Source organism: Phyllobates terribilis, unplaced genomic scaffold, assembly GCF_046119375.1.
Source record: "Phyllobates terribilis strain yellow unplaced genomic scaffold, ASM4611937v1 Scaffold_11__3_contigs__length_659146591, whole genome shotgun sequence".
Classification (NCBI taxonomy): Eukaryota; Metazoa; Chordata; class Amphibia; order Anura; family Dendrobatidae; genus Phyllobates; species Phyllobates terribilis.
The window spans coordinates 113,482,615-113,510,579 of NW_027362771.1; the positions used below are offsets into that span (position 1 = coordinate 113,482,615).

General features: G+C 43.2%; 1 protein-coding gene across 1 annotated transcript in view; it reads right to left on the reverse strand.

Annotated features, from left to right (window-relative positions):
* PAH (phenylalanine hydroxylase) overlaps positions 1–27,965 on the reverse strand; it is a 146,935-nt gene that overhangs the window by 95,132 nt on the left and 23,838 nt on the right. The window contains exon 3 of the mRNA XM_073651525.1: positions 6,554–6,737. Coding sequence (XP_073507626.1) covers positions 6,554–6,737 — 184 coding nt within the window. The remainder of the gene's footprint in view (positions 1–6,553; positions 6,738–27,965) is intronic.

Here is a 27,965-nt window from a genome sequence, read left to right on the forward strand (position 1 = left end):
GATACATGGCTCAACAGACTGTAGCTCACACGATTGAATTAGGTACATGGCTCAGCGAACTGTATCACACATGATAGACTTAGATACGTGGCTCAGCGGACTGTATCACACATTATCGGATTAGATACACGGCTCATCAGACTGTATTTCACATGATAGGATTAGATACATGGCTCAGCAGACTGTATTCCGTACACTGTATCTCTACATAAAATCAAGTTAAAGTGTAACACAAGGTAATTAGGAATGAATGGAATATGTGTTCTTGCTCCTGAATGACAATACTGTCTGACATTTCTAATGTCTATGTGCTGGCCAGAATGTCTAGGAAAAATATTTAATGTCATGCAGAAGACAAATGACCTTCTACAAATCTTCGTCTTAGTGGGTTAATGCAAGAAAAATATTTTGGTACCTTTTAAATATCTTTCCTAGCTGAGAAAAAAATTATGATATTTAGTGTATGGGGAAAGAAAAAGATTTTACTATTGTTAAAGGAGTTGTCCACTACTTTTTAAGAGTCCCCCAATGTATTAACCCTTTGATTATAAGACTTTTTGCAATTACCTTGTCTTTATTGCCTGTGAGTGACGCTATCCTTGGCCGTTCACAGGCATCACGTGACCCCCGCTGATGTCACATCAAGTTCCGGCTGCAGCTGGGGGTGACTCACCTCTGCGTTCCCTGGTGATTGATGGGCTGTGGGCGGGGTTCCCCTGCACGTCACACCCGGCATCCACTGCGCTCTCTCCCTCTCCTCATTCATTGGGAAAGAGTACGGTGGATGCTGGGTGTGGCGCGCAGGATAACTATGCCCACAGCCAAGCATCCACAGCGGGGATCGCGTCACTGATGTCACGCCTCACTTGACGTGATATCAATGGGGGGTCACGTGATGCCTGTGAGAGGACAGCGCTAGCGCCGCTCACAGGCAATAAAGACACAGCAAGGTAATTACAAAACGTCTTATAATAACAGGGTTAATATATTGGGGGACTCTTAAAAAGTAATGGACAACTTCTTTAAGCAATGTTTATAGTAAAAGACAGTCTAAAGATGTATTAAATTTAGTTAACGGCATAAACCATTATGATAAATCTTATGCAGTTTAATACTGTTTAAAGGGAATCTGACAGCAGTGTTTTGCTATGTAATCTGAGGGCTGCATAAATTAGGGGTTAAAACACTAAATTCAACAATGTGTCACTTATTAGGCTGTGTGCTGTGTTTTCATTACAATTAGTGTTTTATCAGCAGGAAATTATCACTGCCTGGAATGGTGCCCACATGTATCCTGGTCCAACTCTGCCCTCAGCACTGATTAACCGCTTACTGTTAATATACAATGTACACAGAAAGCTGCTAATCAGGGGTATGGGCTGGTTCAACCTTCTGAGCTCTGCTACATACTGCATCTAAAAACTCTGTGTCAAAACTTCTGCACCCAGTAAACTAAGAAATACGTTGTTGGTATTAGGGTCTCTGCCCCTACATTATGCTGCTCTCAGATGAGGTAGCAAAAACCTGGTGACAAATTCCCTTAATCTAAGTTTGTTCTGTTTGAAAACTAGGGAGTACTGAAAACTATGCCCAGAATGTCTTATATGTCCAATAATGAGCCAGGTTAATATGACAGATGCACATAAGTGCTCGCTCCCAGAATATTTTTTGATGAAAGGAAACCATTAAGTCACTTTTATTATCAGACAGCAAGCAATATGTTATATTTTTTAAAGTCCAATATGGGAAGACACACTTTATTAAAAGAATTAGAACTTTGTATGTTAAAAGCAAATAACTCTTATATACTATGAAGCAATGTTAATTGTTTTCAAAGACAAGACATGCTGTATAAAGTTAGAAAATCTGGCTACAGATTATTTGGTTAGGTGGAGCAAAACTATATGATCGAGACAATAGAGAAAATGTCAGTAATGAATGCAATGTTTAACCAGACTGTACTGAGAGTATTATTGATACTCCATTGATACCCTAAAACTATGTAAATAGGCTTACTATGAAGGGATCTATCATGAAACATATTAGACCACTATATACAATATTTATTGGCCTTATCTGCTCAAAGGAACATGAACTTACCTTAACTGTTTTAAAGAGGATTTCCCTCTATAATATAACCATTCCATGGACAGAACATGTAAAAATAAATCTTATTACAATAGAAATGTATTAAAAATAATTTTAATGTACATTGGTGTCATTGATAGAACCTCCTAGATTTTTACTTATTGAACATATCTGTGTCGACCTCCTGCATCCAGCAAGCATAAGATACGATGCCAGGTAAGAGTAATCGTCTAATACAATGCAGAAAATGTTTACATATGTAAATCACAACAAAGAAATGAAAATGGAAACACAAATTAGGAAAAAAGAGGCGTCATCACCAAAGGAAAAAAAAAAGAAAATGGGTCTTATTTAAATAAATATACAAAGCTAAGTGTGATAACACATCCTATAATACATCATAGGTAACATTACAATTTAGATTATTACAATATGGACCATCTTATATACACATTTAATGTAGTAAAAGTAAAGAAATAAATAAATGGCCAGAAAAATACTGTATATGTATGATCAAGGTCACAATATCTATAAATGGACACCAGAGGGCAGCAAACCCACAAGAAAATGCAAAGTGCTACAGCAGCAATGGAAAGAAGTAATACATAGCGCAGAGGAGAACCGTTTGCTCTTGAGTAACAGTATTCAGCCATTATATTGTGCTTTCTACTTTGTAGCACCTTTATGGCAGTTGTACTATTTACATTAATGTAGCACATTTGGTTTGGGCTACTTTCAGTATATATTATTTCTTTACATTACTTATATTCTGCCATACGTATACCCAGGCAATACCTAAATCATGATTATATAGAATTGAATATTCCCTCTGGTGATGACATCTTATTTTTCCTATCATGAGTTACCATTTTAATTTCTTTTAACCCCTACACTACCTTTGATGTACATGTACGTCAAAGGAAGTGCCACTGCCTTTGATGTTGGCCCACATCTTTTCTTGCACTTGATGGCTGATTTAATTGGCTTTAACACCCACTGGTGAAATGGAGCTCTACCCATGGCTGTTAAACAGTTAAATCCCACTGTCAATCACTGACTGTGGGATTTAACATGCACCGGCCGTAAGCGCATCATTAATGGGTTGCTATGACAGCCGGGAGTCTACAGAAGACCCCATGTCTGTCATTAAGATCTTCCTGTGAATGTCGGCTCGTGGCTGTCATTCATAGGAGATTCTGATTTCTGCTAAACAGCATATGTATAGCACAGGTGATCAGACGATCACAGCTTCAAGTCTCCTAAAGCAACTATTGAACACAGTAAAAAGTAAAAAAAAGAAAAAAAAAACACAAGCGTTCAAATCGCTCCCCTTTTGCCCCATTAACCCTTTCACAACCTTGGGTTTTGTCGTTTTTGCATTTTCGTTTTTTGCTTCCCTTGTTCCCAGAGCCATAGCGTTTTTATTTTTTGGTCAATATGGCCGTGTGAGGGCTTATTTTTTGCGAGACGAGTTGTACTTTTCAACGCCATTACTAGTTTTACCATATCGTGTACGGGAAAATGGGAAAAAAATTCCAAGTGCGGTGAAATTGCAAAAAAAAGTGCAATACCACAATGGTTTTTTATTTATTTTTCTTACCATGCTCACTGAATGCTAAAACTGACCTGCTATTCTTATTCTCCAGGTCATTACAAGTTCGTAGACACCAAACATGTATAGGTTCTTTTTTATTTAAGTGGTGAAAAAAAATTCCAAAATTTGGTAAAAAAAAAAAAAAATAGCGCCATTTTCTAAGACCTGTAGCGTCTCCATTTTTCGGTATCTGGGGATGGATGAGGGCTTATTTTTTGCGCGCCGGGCTGACGTTTTTATTGATAACATTTTGGGGTAGATCCGATGTTTTGATCACCCGTTATTGCATTTTATTGCAATTTTGCGGCGACCAAAAAACATAATTCTGGCGTTTAGAATTTTTTTCTCGTTACGCCGTTTACCGTTCGGATTCATTATTTTTTTATATTGATATATCGGGCGATTCTGAACGCAGGGATACCATATATGTGTATGTAGGGTTTTTTTTTTATATATTTTATTTTGAATGGGGCGAAAGGGGGGTGATTTAAACTTTTATATTTTTTTAAATTTTTTTTATATTTTTAAAAACTTTTTTTTTTCACTTTTTGCATGCTTCTATAGTTTCCATAGGAGACTAGAAGCAGCAACTATCCGATCGCCTCTGCTACATACAGGAGATCAGCAGATCCCCTGTATATAGCAGAATTGGTCCTGTGCTATGAGCGCCGACCACTAGGTGGCGCTCATAGCGACCAGCTCATGACAACCGCAGGCGTCTGCTGCAGACCCTGGGTTGTCATGCCCACCCATCGGTGACCCGCGATCACGTGATGGGGTCGCCGATGGGCGGGGCTTATGACTCGCTTCCTGGAAGCGCGCGTTAAATGCCGCTGTCGGAGATTGACAGCGGCATTTAACATGTTAACAGCCGCGGGTGGATCGCGATTCCACCCGCGGCTGTTGCGGGCACATGTCAGCTGTAATAATCAGCTGACATGTGCTCGGTTCAGTGCGGGCTCAGCGCCGGAGCCCCCGCTGAACCGGGGAAGGTAGCCTGTGACGTACTAAGACGTCACAGGAATGCGTTCCGAAATGTCCAATCTATCAAAATATAAAATATTGCGTTCAGAAATGTCCAATCTATCAGAATATGAAATAAATTCATCTGATTGGTATCTGGAAAATCATATTGCAAAGTCAGTTTTACCATACAGTGAACATGGTAAATAAAAAGCCCAAAAAACAATTGTGGAATTGCACTTTTTTTTTGCAACTTCAACACACTTTTTTTCCCGTTTGCTATTTGGTAAAATGAATGGTGTCATTCAAAAGCACAACTTGTCCCTCAAAAATATGGCCAGAAAAATAAAAACGTTATGGCTCTTGGAATAATGGGAGGATAAAATGAAAAGGAAAAAAATGGAAGATCGCCAGGTAGTAAACCAGTTAATCATGTTGTGATTTGCAAATAACTAATAAAGATTTTCTATATTGTATTTGACTATTACTCTTGCCTAGCATTGTAGCTTATGTTGGTTTGGAGTTAATTTTTGGACGTGCTATTGGGTTCCATGTACTTTTGAAAGGTCTAACTATATTTTATTTGGTTAATACATATGTCTTATAATTTAGCCATTTTTGTGTACTACATCAAGCAGTTGAGAACAAGCATGCACCATTTGTTTCGTGTGACAAGCTTTGTCTCATCACTGCACCCTAATCCTTTGATTGTGATGCGGCCATGTATTTTATGTATTATTTTTCTCTATGTGTTGGAAGGGAAGCAAAGAATATTCTCTACCTCTCTGAAAAGTTGACAAGAATAATATGGGCCCATCATTGCCAAGGACAAATGGTGCATTAATTTCCACAAATGCTGGGTGCAGTAGGTGATCATAGATAAACCCCCCCCACCCCCAAAAAAATTAGCATATACCCTGTAGTAAATAAATAAGTAAATAGTAAGTAATAGTACATGTAAGTAACATTGGGTACTTAGTTAACACTATTTTAATCAAAAAAGTGTAACAGCCATCCTACCGTGACAACGTGTACTCAATTGGGACAGTCATATCCTGTATTAAAACCTTACCTTGTGTCAGCGGACCTCAATGTAGATAAGGGCAGAGCAGGACAGGGGCCTGACTATTTCAGAAGCAATTTAGATGAAATGCCTAGCTCAAAAAGGGCCCTGTTTGTACAAAGTACAAGAGATTACAGCAAAAGCAGTGTGAACTTAGTCTTACACATTGTACATATACCAACTTATGCTCCGGCTCAATTCTTTGATATTGCTGTAGTTTCTTGTACTTTGTACAAACAGGGGCAATTGGATACACCTTGTCGCGGTGTGATGGCTTTTACATTTTTTTATTAAAATAGTGTTAACTAATAACTAAGTACTCTAAGTAATTTACATGTACTATTATTATTTACTTACTACAGGGAATATGCTCATTTTGTTTTTTCTTGGGTTTTGTCTATGAAATGGCCACAGTGTGAACGTGCTCCTACACATTGCACGTATACTAATTTATGCCCCGACTCATTTCTTTGGTTTTGATGTTTTTTTTAGGTGATCATAGATATGAGCAGTCAGGAAAAATTTAGGGGGGAATTTCTAACACATTTAAATTGCAAAATTGCTTATTTTTAGATGTTTTGTTTATTAAATGATAATAGTTTTCATGGGATAAATATGTTAAATGCTTGTGTAACTTTAAAACCAATAAATAAAAGCCCTTATCCCAGTGTTTGGTCCTACTAAACAAAATCCAATAATTTAAAAGCTATTATTAATCAGGTGAAGTTTACCCATTGTGATTTTGTGTCACTTGTACAAATAATCACTAGCAAATCGTCAAAACTATGATCTCTGTTGAGGTTCAATAAATAGCACTTATAAGAGAAGTAGAACTAAGCCCTTACCAGAATCCTTTTTCTTGTCTCGGGACAATTCATGCACAGTAGCGCCGATGTCTTGTCTCAGACTTCTCACAATCTCATCCAGAGCCGGGGTACTCTTGTTGTCCAAATTTATGAAGAACTGGTATTCATCTTTGTTGAGCCGGGAAGGTCTGGACTCTATATGGGTCAGACTAACACCTCTCTCCTAAAGAATGAAACACTGAATTCAGTTAATAGAATTGGAACACAAAATGCAGTGAGAGTTTTTTTTTCTAATCAATACTAGAAAAAGTTATGTGTGTCTTGTCCACTGCATCCACCCATAGCTTAGCTTCAAATTTTCAGAAGTCCTTTGAAAAATGAAATCAGAAATCAAATTACTTACAATGGGGAACCGATCTACTACTCCCTTGGACCTTGTATCTCTCTGCACCAAGTTTGATTACTCTTCATCTGAAGTCATGAAAATAAGTGACCTCGCACAGCTTGCGTTTGCTACCCTACAACTTTTTATCAGTATATTATTAGCAGATGGACATATAATAATTAGTGTTGAGCGAGCATGCTCGACACTGCTCGCCCGAGCATCTCACTACTCGGGATGTTCGGCGAGCACTGAGCATTTCCGGTTTACTCGGGTGGGAGCTGGGGTCTTTACAGAGCCAATGAACATGCAGGGATTGCCAGCCAGTCACTGTAATGCCGCAGCCATGTTGTTTGTGGGCATTACAGTGATTGGCTGGCTGCACAGCGTCACCTTGAGTATTTAAAACCGGGTGCCGCCATGTTGGACACAGTCGCTCCGGATCAGACAGTGTAGGGTCAGTGCTGCAGAGCTAGGGAGAGATTTATACTGCAAAATAGTTAGTGTAGGGTCTCTAAAGCCTGCCAAATCAAACAAACAGTCCTTCTCAGGACTAATATCCATCCCAGATATCAGGCAGGCAGGCAGGCTGTATAGGAGATGCAGTGGTAATACCAACAAACACTGCATTACAGTCCTGTGTGCTCCTGCTGGTCAAATTGCTAGACTTCTCCCCAGGTCTCAGGGGCCAGGAAAAATCATTTTTTTTCATCTAAATCCTGTTTTGTTTTGTTTTTCCTCAGTCAGACTGTACAAATACCCATCTTATTAACCTTTGGTATCCCCCCCCAAAAAAAAAAAAAAATTGAGTGTGTCTGTGAGTGTTCAGACACAAATATATCTGTTTAAAAGAGTCTGGTGTAGGCCAGATAACTAGAACTGTGTTTTTCCTCTTCCACGGTTCAAATCTGGGTGTTATCAACTTGCTTGCCTTTTTTCCATAAAAAAAGCAGTTTGAGTGTGTCGCTGACTGTTCAGACACAAATATATATATTTTAACAAGTCTGGTATACACCAGGAAATTATAACTGTGGTTTTGTAGTTCCACGGTTCAAATCTCTGTATTATCCACTTTTTGTCTTTTTTCCATAAAAAAAAACATTTTCAGTGTCTCGCTGACTGTTCAGACAACAATATATCTGTTTAAAAGAGTCTGGTGTAGGCCAGAGAAATAGAACTGTGGTTTTCCTCTTCCACAGTTCAAATCTCCTTTTTATTACCCTTTTGCCATTGATAGTGCGAGTGTAAGCTATTTTACTTCATTTACAATGGGCAAGGTGAATGGCAAGGGATGTGGAACTGGACGTTCTGGTGATGGTTCATGCAGAGGACGGGGCCGTGGCCAAGGTGAAAATGTGCCACAACCAACAGCCACATCTTCTCGCTCCCAGTTCTTGACCGAATTACTAGGGAAGCACACAACGAGACCACTATTGCGAACTGATCAGTGTGAACAGGTTATTAATTGGATAGCAGATAATACTTCCAGACACCTGGGCACCACCTCCGGTCTGTCTTCCACACGGTCAAGTGTTAGTAGCCGTGAGTCTCGACCGCATACTCCTCCTCACCCTGATGCTCCTTCCTCCCACCATGCCGAGTGTCGTCAGACAGCAACTGATCCCACAGTTGGACACTCTGAAGAGCTGTTCACTGGTCCATTTCCATATTTGTGCCCCTCGCCTGCTCCGCTTGAAGTGGTGGAAGAGGAGATCCCATATAGCGATGACCAAATATTTGAACAGCCACGGCCACAGGAAGGCGATGCTGGCAATTTGTCACAAGAGGTGGACGATGACGAGACACAATTGCCACGAAGTGAGGAGATGGGATGTGGTGCGGAAGTGGAAGAGGAGGAGGTGGTGGATGATCTAGTAACTGACCCAACGTGGCAGGAGGACACACACAGCGAAGCGAGCAGCACACAGGGGGAGGGAGGCAGAGTACCCCAACAGGCAGGAAGAAGCAGTGTGGTGGCCGCAGACAGAAGGCGGGCAACCGTTCCCCATAACACCAACACGAGGGATGTTGTCAGTACAACCGGTAGGTCTTCCAGAGTCTGGAATTTTTTTAAAGACTCTGCTGATAACCCCAAAAAGGCCATTTGTACCACCTGCCAGGCCAGCATCAGCAGGGGTGACAAAACTACCAGCCTGACCACCACCAGCATGATCAGGCACATGTCAGCAAAGCACCTGACTTTGTGGGGTGAACCCCAGGTCCATGACCAGTGTCAGCGGGTGTCACCACTGCTTCTTCCGCTGTTGTGCATGTAAGAGAACCCCCTGTGTGCGTGCAAGGCAATCCCCTGTCCATACTGCATGCAAAGATGCCCCCTCCTCTCAGTCTTCACTTGTTATGGCAGTTTCTCAAGAAACAGCATCAACGTCCACGTCCACGTCCCACCACAGCGTTCAATTGTCCATATCCCAGACCTTTGAACGAAAGCGCAAATTCACAGCCAACGCCCCACAGGCCACAGTCCTAAATTTGCACATTTCACTACTGCTTGCATTGGAAATGCTGCCATTTAGGCTGGTGGAGACGGAATCCGTCCGCAACCTTATGGCGGTGGCCGTCCCTTGGTACTCGGTACCCAGCCGACACAATTTTGCCTGGTGTGCCATCCCCGCACTACACAAGCACGTGTCCCAAAACATCTGCCATGCCCTCAACAACGCAGTTACTGGGAGAGTCCACCTGACAACGGACACATGGACAAGTGCTTGTGGCCAGGGACGGTACATCTCCCTGACGGCACACAGGGTATACATAGTGGAAGCTGGGACCCAGTCGGACCTTGGGACAGAACACATCCTCCCCACACCGAGGATTGCGGGCCCTATGTCAGTCAGAGTTGCCCCCACAATGTACAGCTCCTGCGCATCATCCTCCTCCTCCTCCTCATGTTCAGCCTCCATCTCAGATATCACCACATCAGTTACAAGCTGGAAGCACTGCAGTACTGCCTCAGCCAAGCGGCAACAGGCTGTGCTGAAACTCATAAGCTTAGGTGATAAACCTCACACTGCTTGCGAGTTGTGGACAGCTGTGAAAGAGCAGGCAGATCTGTGGCTGAGACCACTGAACCTACATCCAGGCATTGTCGTGTGTGACAATGGCCGTAACCTGGTGGCGGCTCTGAGGCGAGATCACACACGTACCATGCCTGGCTCATGTGCTTAACCTCATGGTTCAGCAGTTTCTTAAATCGTACTCCGAGTTGCCAGATCTGCTCGTCAAAGTACGCCGCCTGTCAGCTCATTTTCGGAAGTCGGCTACAGCTTCCGCCACTCTTGCTGTGTTGCAGCAGCGTTTGCAGCTTCCGGCACACCGACTGGTGTGTAATGTCCCCACACGTTGGAACTCTACCCTCCACATGTTGCAAAGGATTTGTGAGCAGAAGAGAGCAGTTGTGGAGTACCAGCTGCAACAAGGCCGTCGATATTCAGGTCAGACTCCACACATAAGACCTCAGGAGTGGACATATGTGGACTGTCTGACATATGTACCATCCTGACAAACTTTGAGGAGTCCACCAAGATGGTGAGTGGCAATGACGCCGTCATTAGCGTCAGCATCCCACTTGTCTGTCTTTTGCAACGCTCTCTTCAGAGAATTAAAGAGGAGGCATTGCAGCAAGAGTATGATGAGATGGATCAAGAAGCCGTAGCGGGTGATTACACACAGCGCAGCCTCATCTCATCCCAAGGTGCATTGGGGGACAATGAGGAGGAGGAGGAGGAGGAAGAACAGGAGCTGGTATCATGCACTGTAGATGGTAGTACCTGTACAACTGTTATACTGTCGGTTCAGCGTGGGTGGCCTGAGGACAAGGGGGAGGAGGAGAAGGAGGAGGAGGAGAGCATGGTCAGTCATCATCTTGATGAGGACATGGAAGTCTTGCCCGTTACCAGTCTGGCACGCATGGCTGACTTTATGTTATGCTGCCTTAACCGTGACCCTCGCGTTGTCAAAATGTTGGGTGACAGTCATTACTGGTTGGTGACACTTTTAGACCCCCGCTACAAGGAGAACTTTCACTCTCTTATTCCTGAGGTGGAGAGGTCTACAAAAATGGGGCAGTACCAGAAGGCCCTTGCTGCAGAATTGTTAAAAAAAATTCCCATCTGAACATGCTAGCGGCAGAGGTCTCAGTTCGTTGACCACCCAAGGCGTACAGGCGAGAGAGACGCAACTCCAATCCAGCAGAGGCAGGGGAATACTGTCAATGTTCTGGGACAGTTTTCTGAGACCCGCCCAGCTTACAGGCCCTGAGGCGCGGGGTACTCTCACAAGGAGTGGAAAGTTTCAAACGATGGTGAGGGAGTACCTTGCCGACCTTACCAGCATCCTCCCTGATTCCTATGTGCCTTTTAATTATTGGGTATCCAAGCTGGACACTTGGAATGAACTCGCTATGTATGCCTTGGAGGTCCTGGCCTGCCCTGCCGCTAGCGTGTTATCGCAGCGTGTTTTTAGTGCCGCTAGGGGAATTATAACTGATAAGCGCACTTGCCTGTCAACTGACAATGCTGACTAGCTGACCCTTATCAAAATGAACAAGGGCTGGATTGGGCTAGACTTCTCATCACCACCAAATGACAGCAGAGTAACAAAGTCAAATCCACTGTGTTGTTTCGGGAGGTGTATTCCCATGCACCGCTTCACACCCACACATGGGTATACGCTTCCTCATTTCGGCTGTTTTTTGCTCTTCTCCTTATCCTCAGCCTCCACCACCACTATACCACCAGGGTGACCGTGGTCCGTGTTGCCAGCATTGCAAGTTTCTACGTCCTAATTTTTGGCAGCTTTTGCTTTGAAGGCATAGGCAAAGACTATGGGAGACCCACTCCCCAATAAAGGATATAATGTTTTTAATATGCTGTACTGCATGGCTCTTGTAAGGGGCATTAAAATCGTCTTGTTAAGCTACTGTGACCTCCTCGTCTCTTCCAAGGGGCATTAAAACCGTCTTGTTAAGCTACTGAGACCTCCACGTCTCTTCCACGGGGCATTGATATTGTCTTTTTATTCCACTGCAACCTCCACCACTCTTCCAAGGGGCATTAAAACCATCTTGTTAAGCTACTGTGACCTCCATGTCTCTTCCAAGGGGCATTAAAACCATCTTGTTAAGCTACTGTGACCTCCACGTCTCTTCCACGGGGCATTGATATTGTCTTTTTATTCCACTGCGACCTCCACCACTCTCCCAAGGGGCATTAGAACCGTCTTGTTAAGCTACTGTGACCTCCACGTCTCTTCCACGGGGCATTGATATTGTCTTTTTATTCCACTGCGACCTCCACCACTCTTCCAAGGGGCATTGATATGGTCTTTTTATTCCACTGCGACCTCCACCACTCTTCCAAGGGGCATTGATATTGTCTTTTTATTCCACTGCGACCTCCACCACTCTTCCAAGGGGCATTAAAACCATTTTGTTAAGCTACTGTGACCTCCACGTCTCTTCCAAGGGGCATTAAAACCGTCTTGTTAAGCTACTGTGACCTCCACGTCTCTTCCACAGGGCATTGATATTGTGTTTTTATTCCACTGCGACCTCCACCACTCTTCCAAGGGGCATTAAAACCGTCTTGTTAAGCTACTCTGACCTCCACCACTCTTCCAAGGGGCATTAAAACCGTCTTGTTAAGCTACTGTGACCTCCACCACTCTTCCAAGAGGCATTGATATTGTCTTTTTATTCCACTGTGACCTCCACCACTCTTTCAAGGGGCATTGATATTGTCTTTTTATTCCACTGTGATCTCCACCACTTTTCCAAGGGGCATTGATATTGTCTTTTTATTCTACGGCGACCTCCACCACTCTTCCAAGGGGCATTGATATTGTCTTTTTATTCCACTGGGATCTCCACCACTCTTCCAAGGGGCATTGATATTATTTTTTATTCCACTGGAACCTTCATGTCTCTTCCAAGGGCATTAAAACCGTCTTGTTAAACCTCTCTGAACTCCACGTCTCTTCCAAGGGGCATTAAAACCGTCTAGTTAAGCTACTGCGACCTCCACGTCTCTTCCAAGGGGCAATAAAACCATCTTGTTAAACCACTGTGAACTCCACAGATCTTCCAAGGGGCATTGAAATGTTGTTTTTAATTACCTCTAACCTCCACGACTCTTCCAACGGGCATCGCATTTCCTCCTAATTTTAGTCAGCTTTTTCTTTTCAATGCATAGGCGAAAACTAAGGGAGACCCACTCCCCAATAATGGGTAGAAGGTTTTTAATACGCTGTAATCCACGTCTGTTTCAAGGGGCATTGCAGTGCCTAATAATTTTTGGAAAGCCTTCCATTCACTTCTTAGGCCAACAGTGTACAGGAGACCAAGTTGCTATAAATAGAAAAAAACAGTTTAGTTAAGGCCCTCTGACCTCCATGTCACTTCTAAGGGGCATTGGAGTGCTTCAAAATTTTTGGTAGGCATTGCACTCACTGTATGCCCTATAACTGTGTAGCCGAACCGCTCCTTTTGGTACAGAAACATATCCTACAAGACGTGTGGTTGACTGGCCTGATATTGATGTGAATGGTCCCTGTTCCTCCTGCTCTTTCTCCTTTGCCACCACCTCATCCATCATTCATCACCTGAAGCTTTGTTTTAACGGGAGTCATAGAACTGGGAAAGTAGCAGGAAAATATCCAGCAATCCTAGGAGGAGGTAGGATATGCGCCAAAACGCTGACCACCTCAGGCCTAGCCGCTACTACATACATGCGCTTGCATTCCAAGGAACAGAAAGCTAAGGAGATGGATGGCCTCATGATCATGAATAATTTACTCGTTGTGTAGGAGGCCGACCACTGCTGCAGTCTACCTTCTGAACTTTGTGTTGTAGCATGATTGACCCAGGACCCGCAATCCTCTATGTCTGGAGGACGTGTTGCATCCCAGTGTCCAACTGTGTCCCAGCTTCCACAATATTAACCCAATGTGAAGGCGTGAGTGAGATGGACCATCCCTGGCCACATTCACTTGTCCACGTGTTTGTGGTTAGACTGTCCTTCCCACTAAATGCACTGGGGAGGGCACAGGTAATGTTTTGGTATGCGCTCTTGTGTATAAGGCGCACCGGGACAAATAGGGGCAGCTGGGGACCGTTTATGGACACCCGGCCGCCCCCAGGCGGCTTGGGACTGTGTGTGGGCACCTGGCCGCAGGGTGGCTGGGGACCGAGCATGGACACCCGGCCACCCCCTCGCGGCTGGGGACCAAGTGTGGATACCCGGCCGTCGGGCGGCTGTAGACTGAGTATGGATGCCAGGCTGCCGACGCAGCCATGACATGGTGGCCAGCATCTGCCTCCACAAGCCTAAAAGGCCTCATTTCAAGTGCAAGCAAGCTAGCAGTATGGTAGGTGGGAGACTGCACACTTACGCTTGCATTCCAATAAAACAAAGCAGATGCTAACTTCTATCATCATCATCATCATGCTCCTCACCTTAGCACTCTCAACTCCCCTGATGGAGAAGCCAGGGCCCACCGGAAGAGTCTGGTTGTCTGGTGGGCTCGGCCAATGCTGCCCTAAAGCAGGCCAGGCTAATAAAAGTGTGGGGAAGTTTACCGGGACAAATAGGGGCGGCTGGGGACCGAGTATGGACACCCGGCCGCCCCCTGGTGGCTGGGGACCGAGCATGGACACCCGGCCGCCGGGCGGTTGGGGACTGAGTATGGATACCAGGCCGCCGACGCAGCCATGACGTGGTGGCCAGATTCCGCCTCCACATGCCTAAAAGGCCCAGTTTCAAGTGCAAGCAAGCAGTATGGTATTGCAGCCTGGGGGTGGGTGGGAGGCAGGCTGCATACTTGCGCTTGCATTGCAAGGAATGGGGGAGGTACAATTGAACACTGCCCTGGGACAAGGACTTGCACAGGGATAGTTGCAAGTCTGCATCTTCTGATGCGGCAAGGATCGCTTCTGATGGGCACACTTTTAGGCAGTGACCTGGGTGTCAGAGATGCTTCCAGCGGTCTTCCCCATGCTGTTCCCATGTCTTTTCAGCACTGTATGCATGTGTCACACAGCACATGGACAGATAAGGTTGTAAAATGTTAAAATGACATTTCCCGGTGAATGCATTTGTCACTGTTGAAAGCAATACAAAAGTGCAAAAACGCATAAAAAATGCTACTTGTGAACATAGCCCAAGGTGTGGAGGAGTATTTTTGTTTTTGGTTATTTATTTTACATTATACACAAGTCTTTACCCTGGAAAGGATGTTCCTTAACATATTTCACAGGAAAACAGTTTCAGTTTCGTTTTTGAACGTTTTATTGTGAGCCCGTAAAAGTGGCTTAATACCTCTGACCACGTTGTTGACAGCAGTGACCTGGGGGTCAGAAATGCTTCCTGGGGCGATCCCCATGCTGTCCCCATGTCATTTGAGCACTGTCACTATCGTTTTGGCCACTTTTTAGGCTTTCTACAGACTTCCGGGGGTGCCGCCGCAAAAATGCTTGGGTCTCCCATAGACTAACATTGGGCTCGTTGTTCGGGTCGAGCACCCGAGTATCACGGTGAGCTCGGCCCGAGCTTCGAGCACCCGAGCATTTTATTGCTCGCTCAACACTAATAATAGTGTAATCAAGGTAAGATTATTTATGTTGTATTATTAATGCAATTACTACTAATAATATGAAAATGATTAATACAAATATTATCTATTATTATTTTTATGATGTAATAAAGTTTAATCTCTCTATGACCTTTGAAGTCAAAAGTTGTGCGCCTGCCTTTGATGCAGGGTCTCACACCGAGCCTGCATCTTTTCCGGCACATGGTGGCTGATTTAATCAGTGGTCATGTGCCTTTAAAAGGGTGGAACTTTGAAGACTCGTCGGGGGGCGTGTCATTACATGCTAACACTGGCACACTGATGATGTGATTGTGGAGAGCAGATGGGTCATTACCATACTTCAGTGAAAGCCAGCCTGTGACTGGCGTTCATAGGAGATCATGATTTTAGCTTTACATAGCAGTGCTGATGCCCTGCTACTGTATGTATAGTACAATCGATCAGACAATTGCAGCATTAAGTCCCCTAAGGGGACTATTAAATACCGTAAAAAGTGAAAAAAAGTTTTTTTGAGATATATATAAAAAATACACAAGTTCAAATCACCCCCTTTTTGCCCTATTAAAAATAAAACAATTTAAAAAATATTTAAAATACACATATTTTGTATTGCTGCATTCATAAAACTCTGATCTATCAAAATATAAAATAAATTAGTCTAATCAGTAAACAATGTAATGAAAAAAAAATCAAAATGCCACAATTAGGTTTTTTTTGGTCGCCGCAACTTTGCAATAAAATGCAATAAGAGGCGATCAAAACATTGTATCTACTCCAAAATGGTATCAATAAAAACATAAGCTCATGGAGAAAAAAATAAGCCCTCACAGGCCCCATATCCCAAAAAATGAAAATGTTACGGGTCTTGGAAAATGGTGACACAAGCAAAAAAATGTTTTCTTACAAATTTCTGAATTTTTTTCACCAAATAAAATAATAAAAGAACAACGATACATGTTTGGTATCTGCATACTTGGACTGACCTAGGGAATCATACTGCCCAGTCAGTTTTACTGTATAGTGAACATGGTAAATAAAAAACCCAAAAAACAATTTTGGACTAGAACTTTTTTTGCAATTTCAACGCGCTTGGAATTTTTTTCTTGCTTTCCACTGCATCATATGAAAAACTGAATGATGTCATTCACTAATACAACTCGTCCCGCAAACAACAAGCTCTCATATGACTGTGTGGACAGAAAAAAAAAAGTTATGGCTCTTGGAAGAAGGGGAGAAAGAAAACTGAAAATCGCAAGGTGGTGAAGGGGTTAATAGTATTTTGCACTTTAGCCTCTATTATGTTAGCATTTCAGAAAAGTTTCATCATGTTATATTGAAACCGTAATTCAAATCAACCTCAAATGCCCCCAAAACAAGTTTATTTAGTTAAAATATTCCTTTATGCAAACAACAAGCGCTGGTCATAATGTTGACAAATGCTCAGAAAGGTAAGAGGGTGGAGAAAGTAAATGAGGTTTAAAGTTATCTATGGTACAACTAAGTGAATGGGGGTGGATGTCCATTCCAAATGCTTATTGGCTGGTGAGGAGGCTCGTGTTAGTCCAACAGCCTCCAAACTAGCATATTTGATAAAGCTAGGAACCTTCCATAATGAATTGCTGAGGCCATGGACAGTGATAAAGAACATCTGTAGAATATTAGCTAAATGCACAGCATTTTATCCTTCTCATTTATTTAGTGCAACACCTGGGAAACGTTTACTTCAGTGTTGAAATGTCCATGAAAAATCCTAATTGAAAATATGTCTTATAATCTAGGTTCTTCAAAGTAGCCACCTTTTGCTTTGATGACTGCTTTGCACACTCTTGGCATTCTCTTGATGAGCTTCAAGAGGTAGTCACCGGAAATGGTCTTCCAACAATCTTGAAGGAGTTCCTAGAGATGCTTAGCACTTGTTGGCCCTTTTGCCTTCACTCTGCGGTCCAGCTCACCCCAAACCATCTCGATTGGGTTCAGGTCTGGTGACTGTGGAGGACAGGTCATCTGGCGCAGCACCCCATCACTCTCCTGCTTGGTCAAATAGCTCTTACACAGCCTGGAGGTGTGTTTGGTGACATTGTCCCATTGAAAAATAAATGATGGTCCAACTAAACGCAAACCGGATGGAATAGCATGCCGCTGCAAGATGCTGTGGTAGCCATGCTGGTTCAGTATGCCTTCAATTTTGAATAAATCCCCAACAGTGTCACCAGCAAAGCACCCCCATACCATCACACCTCCTCCTCCATGCTTCACGGTGGGAACCAGGCATGTAGAGTCCATCCGTTCACCTTTTCTGCGTCGCACAAAGACACGGTGGTTGGAACCAAAGATCTCAAATTTGGACTCATCAGACCAAAGCACAGATTTCCACTGGTCTAATGTCCATTCCTTGTGTTCTTTAGCCCAAACAAGTCTCTTCTGCTTATTGCCTGTCCTTAGCAGTGGTTTCCTAGCAGCTATTTTAACATGAAAGCCTGCTGCACAAAGTCTCCTCTTAACAGTTGTTGTAGAGATGTGTCTGCTGCTAGAACTCTGTGTGGCATTGACCTGGTCTCTAATCTGAGCTGCTGTTAACCTGTGATTTCTGAGGCTGGTGACTCGGATAAACTTATCCTCAGAAGCAGAGGTGACTGTTGGTCTTCCTTTCCTGGGGCGGTCCTCATGTGAGCCAGTTTCTTTGTAGTGCTTGTTCGTTTTTGCAACTGCACTTGGGGACACATTCAAAGTTTGCCCAATTTTCGGACTGACTGACCATCATTTCTTAAAGTAATGATGGCCACTCGTTTTTCTTTACTTAGCTGCTTTTTTCTTGCCATAATACAAATTCTAACAGTCTATTCAGTAGAAATATCAGCTGTGTATCCACCTGACTTCTGCACAACACAACTGATGGTCCCAACCCCATTTATAAGGCAAGAAATCCCACTTATTAAACCTGACAGGGCACACATGTGAAGTTAAAACCATTTCCGGTGACTACCTCTTGAAGCACATCAAGAGAATGCCAAGAGTGTGCAAAGCAGTCATCAAAGCAAAAGGTGGCTACTTTGAAGAACCTAGAATATAAGACATATTTTCAGTTGTTTCACACTTTTTTGTTAAGTATATAATTATGTGTTAATTCATAGTTTTGATGCCTTCAGTGTGAATGTACAATTTTCAAAGTCATGAAAATACAGAAAAATCTTTAAATGAGAAGGTGTGTCCAAATTTTTGGTTTGTACTGTATATTGGATTTTTTTTATTTTACTTTATGGTACAACCTGGGGAAATTAATAAGGGGTTGTCCACTATTCTGTCACCAGGTTTTTACTAGCCCATGTAAGAGCATTCCAGTGATGTATCATTTACTTTACTAGAGGCTGCAAATTTGATTAAAAAATATTTTATCTGCTGCAAATCTGAAGGATGAGCTCTGTATAACCCTGCCCACACCACTGATTGACAGCTTTCAATATACACTGTGTATAGGCAGAAAGCTGACAATCAGTGATGGGGCCGGATTATACAGAGCTTATCAATATGGTAGACTGCATGTCTGAAGGTCTACTTGTCCTCTCGTGATAATCACTTGCTGATAAAACAGTGATTTTATACAGTAAGGGCACCTTGATTCCGCTTACTAGAATTCCTGCTGTAGTTTTAATCAAACATTCTTTTATTTGCTGCAGCTCTGCTAGTAGTCTCAGTGGTAAGATTCTGCTATGCAGTCCTCAATATTCATGAGCTCTGTATACCACTTATCAATGTACCCCACCATTGATTTGCAGATTTCTTTCTAAGCACAAAGTAGGCAGAAAGCTATTAATCAACGGCAGAGCTCATCATTGAGAAAACTAGCATATCTTCTGCATGTAAAGCAGTAATTTTACTAAAACTACAGCAAAAGCCCAGTATGTGACCCAGCGCTGTGATCAGGGTTTCTGTACTAAATGAAGCTGTTTTTGGAAAGCAGAAACCTTGTGACAGATTATCTCTAACTTGTTGGTTGTTTAGAAATTAAAACTGGTCTTTTTTTTCAGATATTTCTGTTCCAATGATAGCATTTTCAATAGAAAAAAAACTGCTTCTATTGGGGGGGCAGCATTAACACTAGGCAGACATGGACAAATATTAGAGTCCATGGGGCTTAGGAAGTAGTGGTCTTGTTACATTGGGAATGCATAAATTATATTAAAATCAATGCCTAAATGAATATCAAATATGAATACTAAATATGCACTTCTATAATAGAAAATTATATGAAATACGCTAACACTTAAAATATCAGGGTTATGCAGAAACATTGTGACTTCTTGTGGATGACTTAAATGGCTAATGACGTCTTTGTATCCAACTTTCCACTTTGTTGTGCTATTGATCCGTGTGGGAAAAGTGCTACAGAAAGATTAGCATTTTCCTTTTTTGTATGTAGTCCTGACTATTAATAAAAAACACATTAGGTGGCTTTAAGCATGTTTTCACTACGTATCTGGAGCAGAATATATCTAAAATCCTGATTTTAAGAGTGATAATATCTGCTTTGAAGTTCCCATTTACCATGTACTCACTAGACTGGAGATCACTGCAGATACTGGATCAGCGTGACCTTTTTTTATGTTCCTGAAAAATATTTGAGTTGGAACACAAACATTTACTGCCTGGTTTGTAGACTTTCTTTTAAAGTGTAGTTCTTTGTTACGCATAAACAGAAATTATTACAAAATCCAAAGCAGTAAGTCACATGTAAAGATAAATGTGATCATAACAACTAAGATATGATAATTGTTTGTAAAACCAGAAATCCCTAGAGCTATGTGCACACATTTCATATTTGCAGAAGGTTTTTCTATTACAAAAACCAGAGTGTTGACAGGTAAAACGCTGCATTATATACGAACGTTTTTGCCTCATTTTCAGTGCGTTTTTTATTCTTTTTAATAGCTTTTTTTTTTCATTCATTTGAATGGATCTAAAACGCTGCAAAAACACAGAAAGAATTAACATGCTGCAGATCTGAAACTGCTTCAAAATATGCAAGGAAAAATAAGCAGTATATGCATGAGATTTTAGAAATCTCATTCTCTTTGCTTGTGGTATAAAACAGTTTTTTTACACGGCCAAACCAAGCGAAAAAATGCAAAAAAGGCCTAGCATAATAGCACATTATTTACAGCTTCTAATTTTCATGTCACATTATGTAGGTAAATGTATTTATTTATTTTTTCAATATATGTCATGTCATTATGTCTTGCTCACACAAGTTGTTTTTTTAAAGGGCAAATCCAAAAACAGATCTTAAAGGAAGGACAAATGTAAAGAAAAGTTTTACAGTTTTCCATTTTTCACACCAATCACTAGTAGTACAGTACAGACCAAAAGTTTGGACACACCTTCTCATTTAAAGATTTTTCTTTTTCTGTATTTTCTTGACTATGAAAATTGTACATTCACACTGAAGGCATCAAAACTATGAATTAACACATGTGGAATTATATACTTAACAAAAAAGTGTGAAACAACTGAAAATATGTCTTATATTCTAGGTACTTCAAACTAGCCACCTTTTGCTTTGATGACTGCTTTGCACACTCTTGGCATTCTCTTGATGAGCTTCAAGAGGTAGTCACCGGAAATGGTTTTCACTTCACAGGTGTGCCCTGTCAGGTTTAATAAGTGGGATTTCTTGCCTTATAAATGGGGTTGGGACCATCAGTTGTGTTGTGCAGAAGTCAGGTGGATACACAGCTGATAGTCCTACTGAATAGACTGTTAGAATTTGTATTATGGCAAGAAAAAAGCAGCTAAGTAGAGAAAAACGATTGGCCATCATTACTTTGAGGCTATGTGCCCACGTAGCAGATTTGATGCAGAGCGTTTTTGCCTCTCTCTGGCAGAAAAAAATGCATGCAGATTTACATGCGTTTTTTCTGCCAGAGAGGAGCGTTTTTACATGCGTTTTCGCATGCGTTTTTTCAAGCAGTTTTCCAAGCGATTTTGAGCATCACAAAGTGCTTGACAAGTTGGTCACACAATATAAATCCATGCAACCGGCATGGATTTATAATGTGTGAACAACTGATGCTTTAAATGCAGCATCTATAGTAAAAAAAAGAGAATTAAAACGTTAACAATAAAAAAAACCCTGTATACTCAACTCACCGGTCTCCTCCAGTCTGCTCCCGGCGGCGATCCTCTCTCCTGTCAGGACCTGCGGTGATGTCATTTAGTCAGCTGATGGTCACGCGACCGTCACCTGACCGCCGATGTCAGCGGTCGCGTGACCATCAGGTGACTAAATGACGTCACCGCAGGTCCTCACAGTACACTGCGGGACGCCAAGGAGAGAGGACGTGGCCGGGAGCAGACTGGGGGCTGCCGGAGAGGTGAATATACAGGTTTTGTTTATTTTTAACTTTATTATTTCTTTTTTTCACCACGTGGTAGCCGGGATGAAGAGGAGTTGTAGTCTCCTCTTCATCCCGGGTACCACACGCACCGAGATTACGCTGCAAATTCGCGGCCATTGAATTTAATTGAAACACACCAAATCCACATATACCTGCGTGTTTGCTGCGTTTCAATGTTCCTCAATGGCCGCGAATTTGCAGCGTAATCGTGGTAGAAATGGTCATGCTGCGTTTTGCAACGCAATGCGAAATCGGCGCACAAATTAGCGCATCATGTGCACAGCACATCCGAATTCACATTGCTTTGCATGGCAGACTGTTTTACAAGCGTTTTAGCAGCCGTAAAAACGCCGCAAAAACGCTACAAAAACGCTACGTGGGCACTTAACCTAAGAAATGAAGGTCAGTCAGTGCGAAAAATTGGGAAAACTTTGAAAGTGTCCCCAAGTGCAGTTGCAAAAACCATCAAACGCTACAAAGAAATTGACCCACATGAGGACCGCCCCAGGAAAGGAAGACCAAGAGTCACCTCTGCTTCTGAGGATAAGTTTATCAGAGTCACCAGCCTCAGAAATCGCAGGTTAACAGCAGCTCAGATTAGAGACCAGGTCAATGCCACACAGAGTTCTAGCAGGAGACACATCTCTTCAACAACTGTTAAGAGGAGACTTTGTGCAGCAGGCCTTCATAGTAATATAGCTGCTAGGAAACCACTGCTAAGGACAGACAACAAGCAGAAGAGACTTGTTTGGGCTAAAGAACACAAGGAATGGACATTAGACCAGTGGAAATCTGTGTTTTGATCTGATGAGTCCAAATTTGAGATCTTTGGTTCCAACCACCGTGTCTTTGTGCGACGCCAAAAAGGTGAACGGATGGACTCTACATGCCTGGTTCCCACCATGAAGCATGGAGGAGGAGGTGTGATGGTGTGGGGGTGCTTTTCTGGTGACACTGTTGGGGATTTATTCAAAATTGAAGGCATACTGAACCAGCATGGCTACCACAGCGTCTTGCAGCGGCATGCTTTTCCATCATTCCATTAGTTGGACCATCATTTATTTTTCAACAGGACAATGACCCCAAACACACCTCCAGGCTGTGTAAGGGCTATTTGACCACGAAGGAGAGTGATGTGGTGCTACGCCAGATGACCTGGCCTCCACAGTCACCAGACTTGAACCCAATCGAGATGGTTTGGGGTGAGCTGGACCGCAGAGTGAAGGCAAAAGGGCCAACAAGTGCTAAGCATCTCTGGGAACTCCTTCAAGATTGTTGGAAGACCATTTCCGGTGACTACCTCTTGAAGCTCATCAAGAGAATGCCAAGAGTGTGCAAAGCAGTCATCAAAGCAAAAGGTGGCTACTTTGAAGAACCTAGAATATAAGACATATTTTCAGTTGTTTCACACTTTTTTGCTAAGTATATAATTCCACATGTGTTAATTCATAGTTTTGATGCCTTCAGTGTGAATGTACAATTTTCATAGTCATGAAAATACAGAAAAATCTTTAAATGAGAAGGTGTGTCCAAACTTTTGGTCTGTACTGTATATACATGCAATAAGCTGAAATTTCTTGCTTTTTACAGATCACTTGTCAGTTTTAGGGATCGTGTACATGACTGCAAATATTGGACCAGTTCTATCTGTCGTTTTGACAGACAGCACTCATCCCGATGTTGTTCTATGGAGCCGTGCTCATTTCCTCGATGTCCGAGAAAAAAATCAAACCACTCTCGGATGACACCTGAGTACGGTTTGATTTTCACAGACTAACAGATTGGAGAAGATGATAGGAGGGAGGAGCTCTGTGTGGCTTCCCGGTACTCGTTCTACTACTGCAAAATGAGACAGTTGTAGTGTTGTATTAGATTTGTTCCATTGTGTGCACTGAATTAGGGGATATAATACATTGCATTGTAAATTGTACTTCCTTGCATTGTAAATTGTACTTTCCTGCCATCTGCTGGCCAATGTGTGTATATGAAGTAGTGATTATTCTCCTCACAACAAGTGATGGTCATAGCAACGGCTGGGAGGAGTCTCCCAGCTCAGGGCTCTCACTCTGACTAGAAAGCTGGTACAAACCAGTTGTGGGCGGTTCCTGCTGCCTCAGGAAGATGGAGGAGAGACATTATTTTCTCAGAGAAGTGTTTTCAATGCCAGTCTACGCTGAGGGGATATTTTTCCTCACATAATCTCCTTCACAAAAAGAGTGAAGTGTCTTCTAGTCAGGAGAGAGAAGCTTTACATGGACTCTCCTGCTCTCTGGTTATCCTTATTGCTTCTAGCTAGGACCAGATCCATGTGGCTGCCACACCACTGACTTTGCTTAAACCTACCCCTTGCAAGAGGTAACGGTGGACTAAAACTGTGAGTACATCCACACCTTAGTGTGTTTTCCACAGAGAGCCAATCTGTGAAGGTCCCTGCATCAGTGCAATATTTCGTGGACTGCGCATAGCATTTCCTCTACTAGCAGCCAGCCAGCCAACCAGAGAGGCCATAACAATGCTTGTCTCATGAGGAGAAAACCATTACTTTCATATGCACAATATACTGTGAACTTTGCCAGTAAGAGAGACTGTACCCTGTTACCTCCTTCAGTAAAATTGTTATGTTTTCAAGTTCACCTGTGTGTCTGGCTGCTTGAGATTGCACAAACATCACAGGCACTCCAAAACCTGCACCCAGACACCACCGCTACAGGAGTGCCCCCGGGGGGTCCTATACCATCCACAAGTGCTACCTCCCGCTTTTTAAATTGTTGTGGACACTAAGGAAGTGTTGAAGGGTCCAGCAACCCATTTCAGCTACCATGACATAATTATCAGCTGCCAATGAGACTACACACCCCAGCTGGCCCTTCTGCAACATCTCGCGCCTCCCCAGTGGCCCACCACAATTTGTGGCGTCACGAACAGGATACATCTGTGTGCCTGTATCAGTGACTCTGTCCGATTGTGAGCAGTCACCTCAGCATCTACATGATGAGTGAACCCAGCAACAACAGCCAAGCTGGTGCCAACAGCCTTGCTGTGCCTATTGTGTACAACATGCCGTTCCCTGTCCCATTTTATCCTGGGGCACCCTGGTTGCCATGCTACAAGGGGGAACAGCACACCTTCAGGGACTTCCGTGACAAGTTGCTGGCTCTCTTTCTGCTTTACCTCCTCTCTCCAGAACAGCAAGTGCAGATCCTGCTGGGTCAGCTTGAGGGTGCTGGTTCCAGGGAAGTTCGATCCAGGCCCCCAACAGAGAAGAAAACTTCTGAGCAAATCCTTGCGAAACTGAAGGATGCCTTTGAGGTTACATCCATCTCTGAGGTCAAGATGAGATTCTTTGCAAGACGACAACAGCCAGGTGAGACCTTACGGGACTATGCTCTATCCCTCCAAGAGGCTTTCTCCACTGTTCTACAGGTTGATCCCCGTGAAAGTGTGGACGCTGACAAAATCTTGATAGACCACTTCATAGAGGGGACTTGCTCTGAACTGTCACAGAGCCAACTCCGCATGCTCGCTGCACAACATCTCAGCTTCACCTTTGCAGACTTAAAGACCCAAGTCATCCGTGTCCTTGGCAATGAATATATACAGGGAAATGATGTCCCCTTTGCTCCTCTAGCTGGGTATATTACTGAAGCCCCTCTATCTTTCCAGATGACATCGCAAGGTACCATGCAAGCTACACAAGCTGTGCTGACTTTTGCTGTGGACTCCAAGGCATCCAGTGAGGCCCGTGTAGATGACATTGCCAGAGGACAAGTCTCTCAGCAGGTCAAAAATCTGATTATTTCACCTTCGTGCTCCAGGGAGCAAGCCAAAGGACAGAACTCTCTCTCTTTAGCCTCCACCAAGAAGTCTACCTCCAGGCAAAGCTGCTCGCCATAAGAGACCTTTCTGTCAGCACTGCCACAGATATGGACACACCGAGGCCCAGTTTTATCAGTTAAACGGGCCACCCCTGAGGCTGAGGACCGCTCCTCGGGAGGAAGAAGAAAAGGTGCAAAGGGAGCATCCATGTGGGTGCCTCGCTTCATCTCACCCTGCCCGCACATAACTGTCCTGGTAAACGGTGTCCCTCTGGAAGCTCTCGTCGACACTGGCTCACAGGTAACTACTTTGCAGAAGCGGGCATATCTTGAACATTGGGACTTTAGTGACTTAAATAACCCACCAGATGTCTGGATGAACATTATAGCTAGTAATGGTCAACCCATACCTCACCAGGGTTACTGGAAGCCCAATATTCGGATTGGGGACATTAAACTCCAAAGACATGGTGTCATTGTAACTGATATAGAGGATGAGGGTTTTGCTGTAATGGTTCTAGGCATGAATGTTCTTAGAAATTGTTTTCCTTGTCTGCCTTGCATGCTTCTATTCCTACAGCTACATCTGAGCAGCGGACCATTCAGCATGCCATCCGTGTGCTTGTCGCCCAGCAGAAGTTTGCAAATAGCAAGGGTGAATTTGTTGTGTCTGCATCCGTGACATCTGACCGGTGATTCTACAGCCTAGTTCAGAAACCATGGTATGGTTCCGTGCCCAACCAGGTATTGAAAATCAAGATTATCAGGCTCTCCTCGAACCAATCCTGTTAGAAGGACAACTATTAGTGAAAGCTGCTCACAGCATTGTATCTGTCTCCAACGGAAGAGTGCCAGTTCGACTGATTAACTTAAGTAAGGCACCTGTTAACCTTCACAAATTTCATCCAGTAGCGCAGTTGTCTTAACTCTCACCAGAAGACATCATCTCAAGTCAAGTAACAGCTAATCAACATTCTACCCAAGCTGCCCAAGACAGTAAGAAGGTTACTTCAGACCCCTGGTGGACTGAGCTGAATGTGGGAGATGCCACTAGTCCAGTAGAGAGAATCAATGGAGTTCAGAACATTACCAGATGTTATCATCAAGAATTCAGTAAGCACCCATTGGATTTTGATAAGACTACTCTGATTCAGCATTGAATCCTCACAGGTGATCATCCTCCCATCAAGGAGCGACATTGTCCCATACCATCTGCGAAGTACCAGCCTATCAAGAAAATGCTTCATTCAAGACATGAAAGAGGCTGATATCATATGTGAAAGTCAAAGCCCTTGGGCTGCACCGCTGGTCCTTGTAAAAAAAAAAAGATGGCTCCATCCGTTTCTGTGTGGATTACCGCAAATTGAAGAACATCACACACAAGGATGCCTACTCCTTGCCACGAATTGAAGAGTCCTTGACTGCTCTCGGATCTGCCTCCTACTTCTCTACTCTTGACTTAACCTGCAGATACTGGCAAGTTCCCATGGCTCCAGAAGATAGAGAGAAGACTGCCTTTACCACATCAATGGGGCCTTTTAAATTTAACTTTATGCCTTTCGGGCTTTGCAATGCCCCTGCTACGTTCCAATGACTAATGGAGAGATGTCTTGGCCACAAAAATTTCCAGAGTGTCCTCCTTTACCTTGATGATGTCATTGTCTATTCCCGGACATATGAAGACCACATTCACCATCTGTCTGAAGTCTTCAAGGTACTAAGCCAACATGGCCTCAAAATCAAGCCCTCCAAATGCCACTTGCTAAAACCACGAGTATACTACCTTGGACATGTGGTAAGCGTGGAAAGGGTACAACCTGACCATGACAAAATTGCTGCAGTTCAAAACTGGAGAATGCCCACTACCGTCAAAGAAGTCCAAAGCTTTTTGGGATTTGCAGGCTACTATCACCGCTTTATTCCTCACTTTGCTCAAGTGTCTTAACCACTTACTGAGTTGCTACGGGGATGTCCCAAGGAAAACTACAACCAAAGGCTTCCAGTGGACTGGACAAATCGTCAAGAGCAAGCATTCCAAACACTGAAAGATCTTCTTACCCAGCCACCTATCCTGGCCTATCCTGATTACACTCAGCCATTCCTTTCATATACAGATGCTAGACTCCAAGGGCTAGGTGCTGTTTTGTCCCAGGTCCAGGACAACAAGGTGCGTGTGATTGCTGCTCCAGCCGCAGCCTCAGATGAACTGAGAAGAATGACAGCAACTGCAGTTTATTCAATCTTGAACTGCTTGC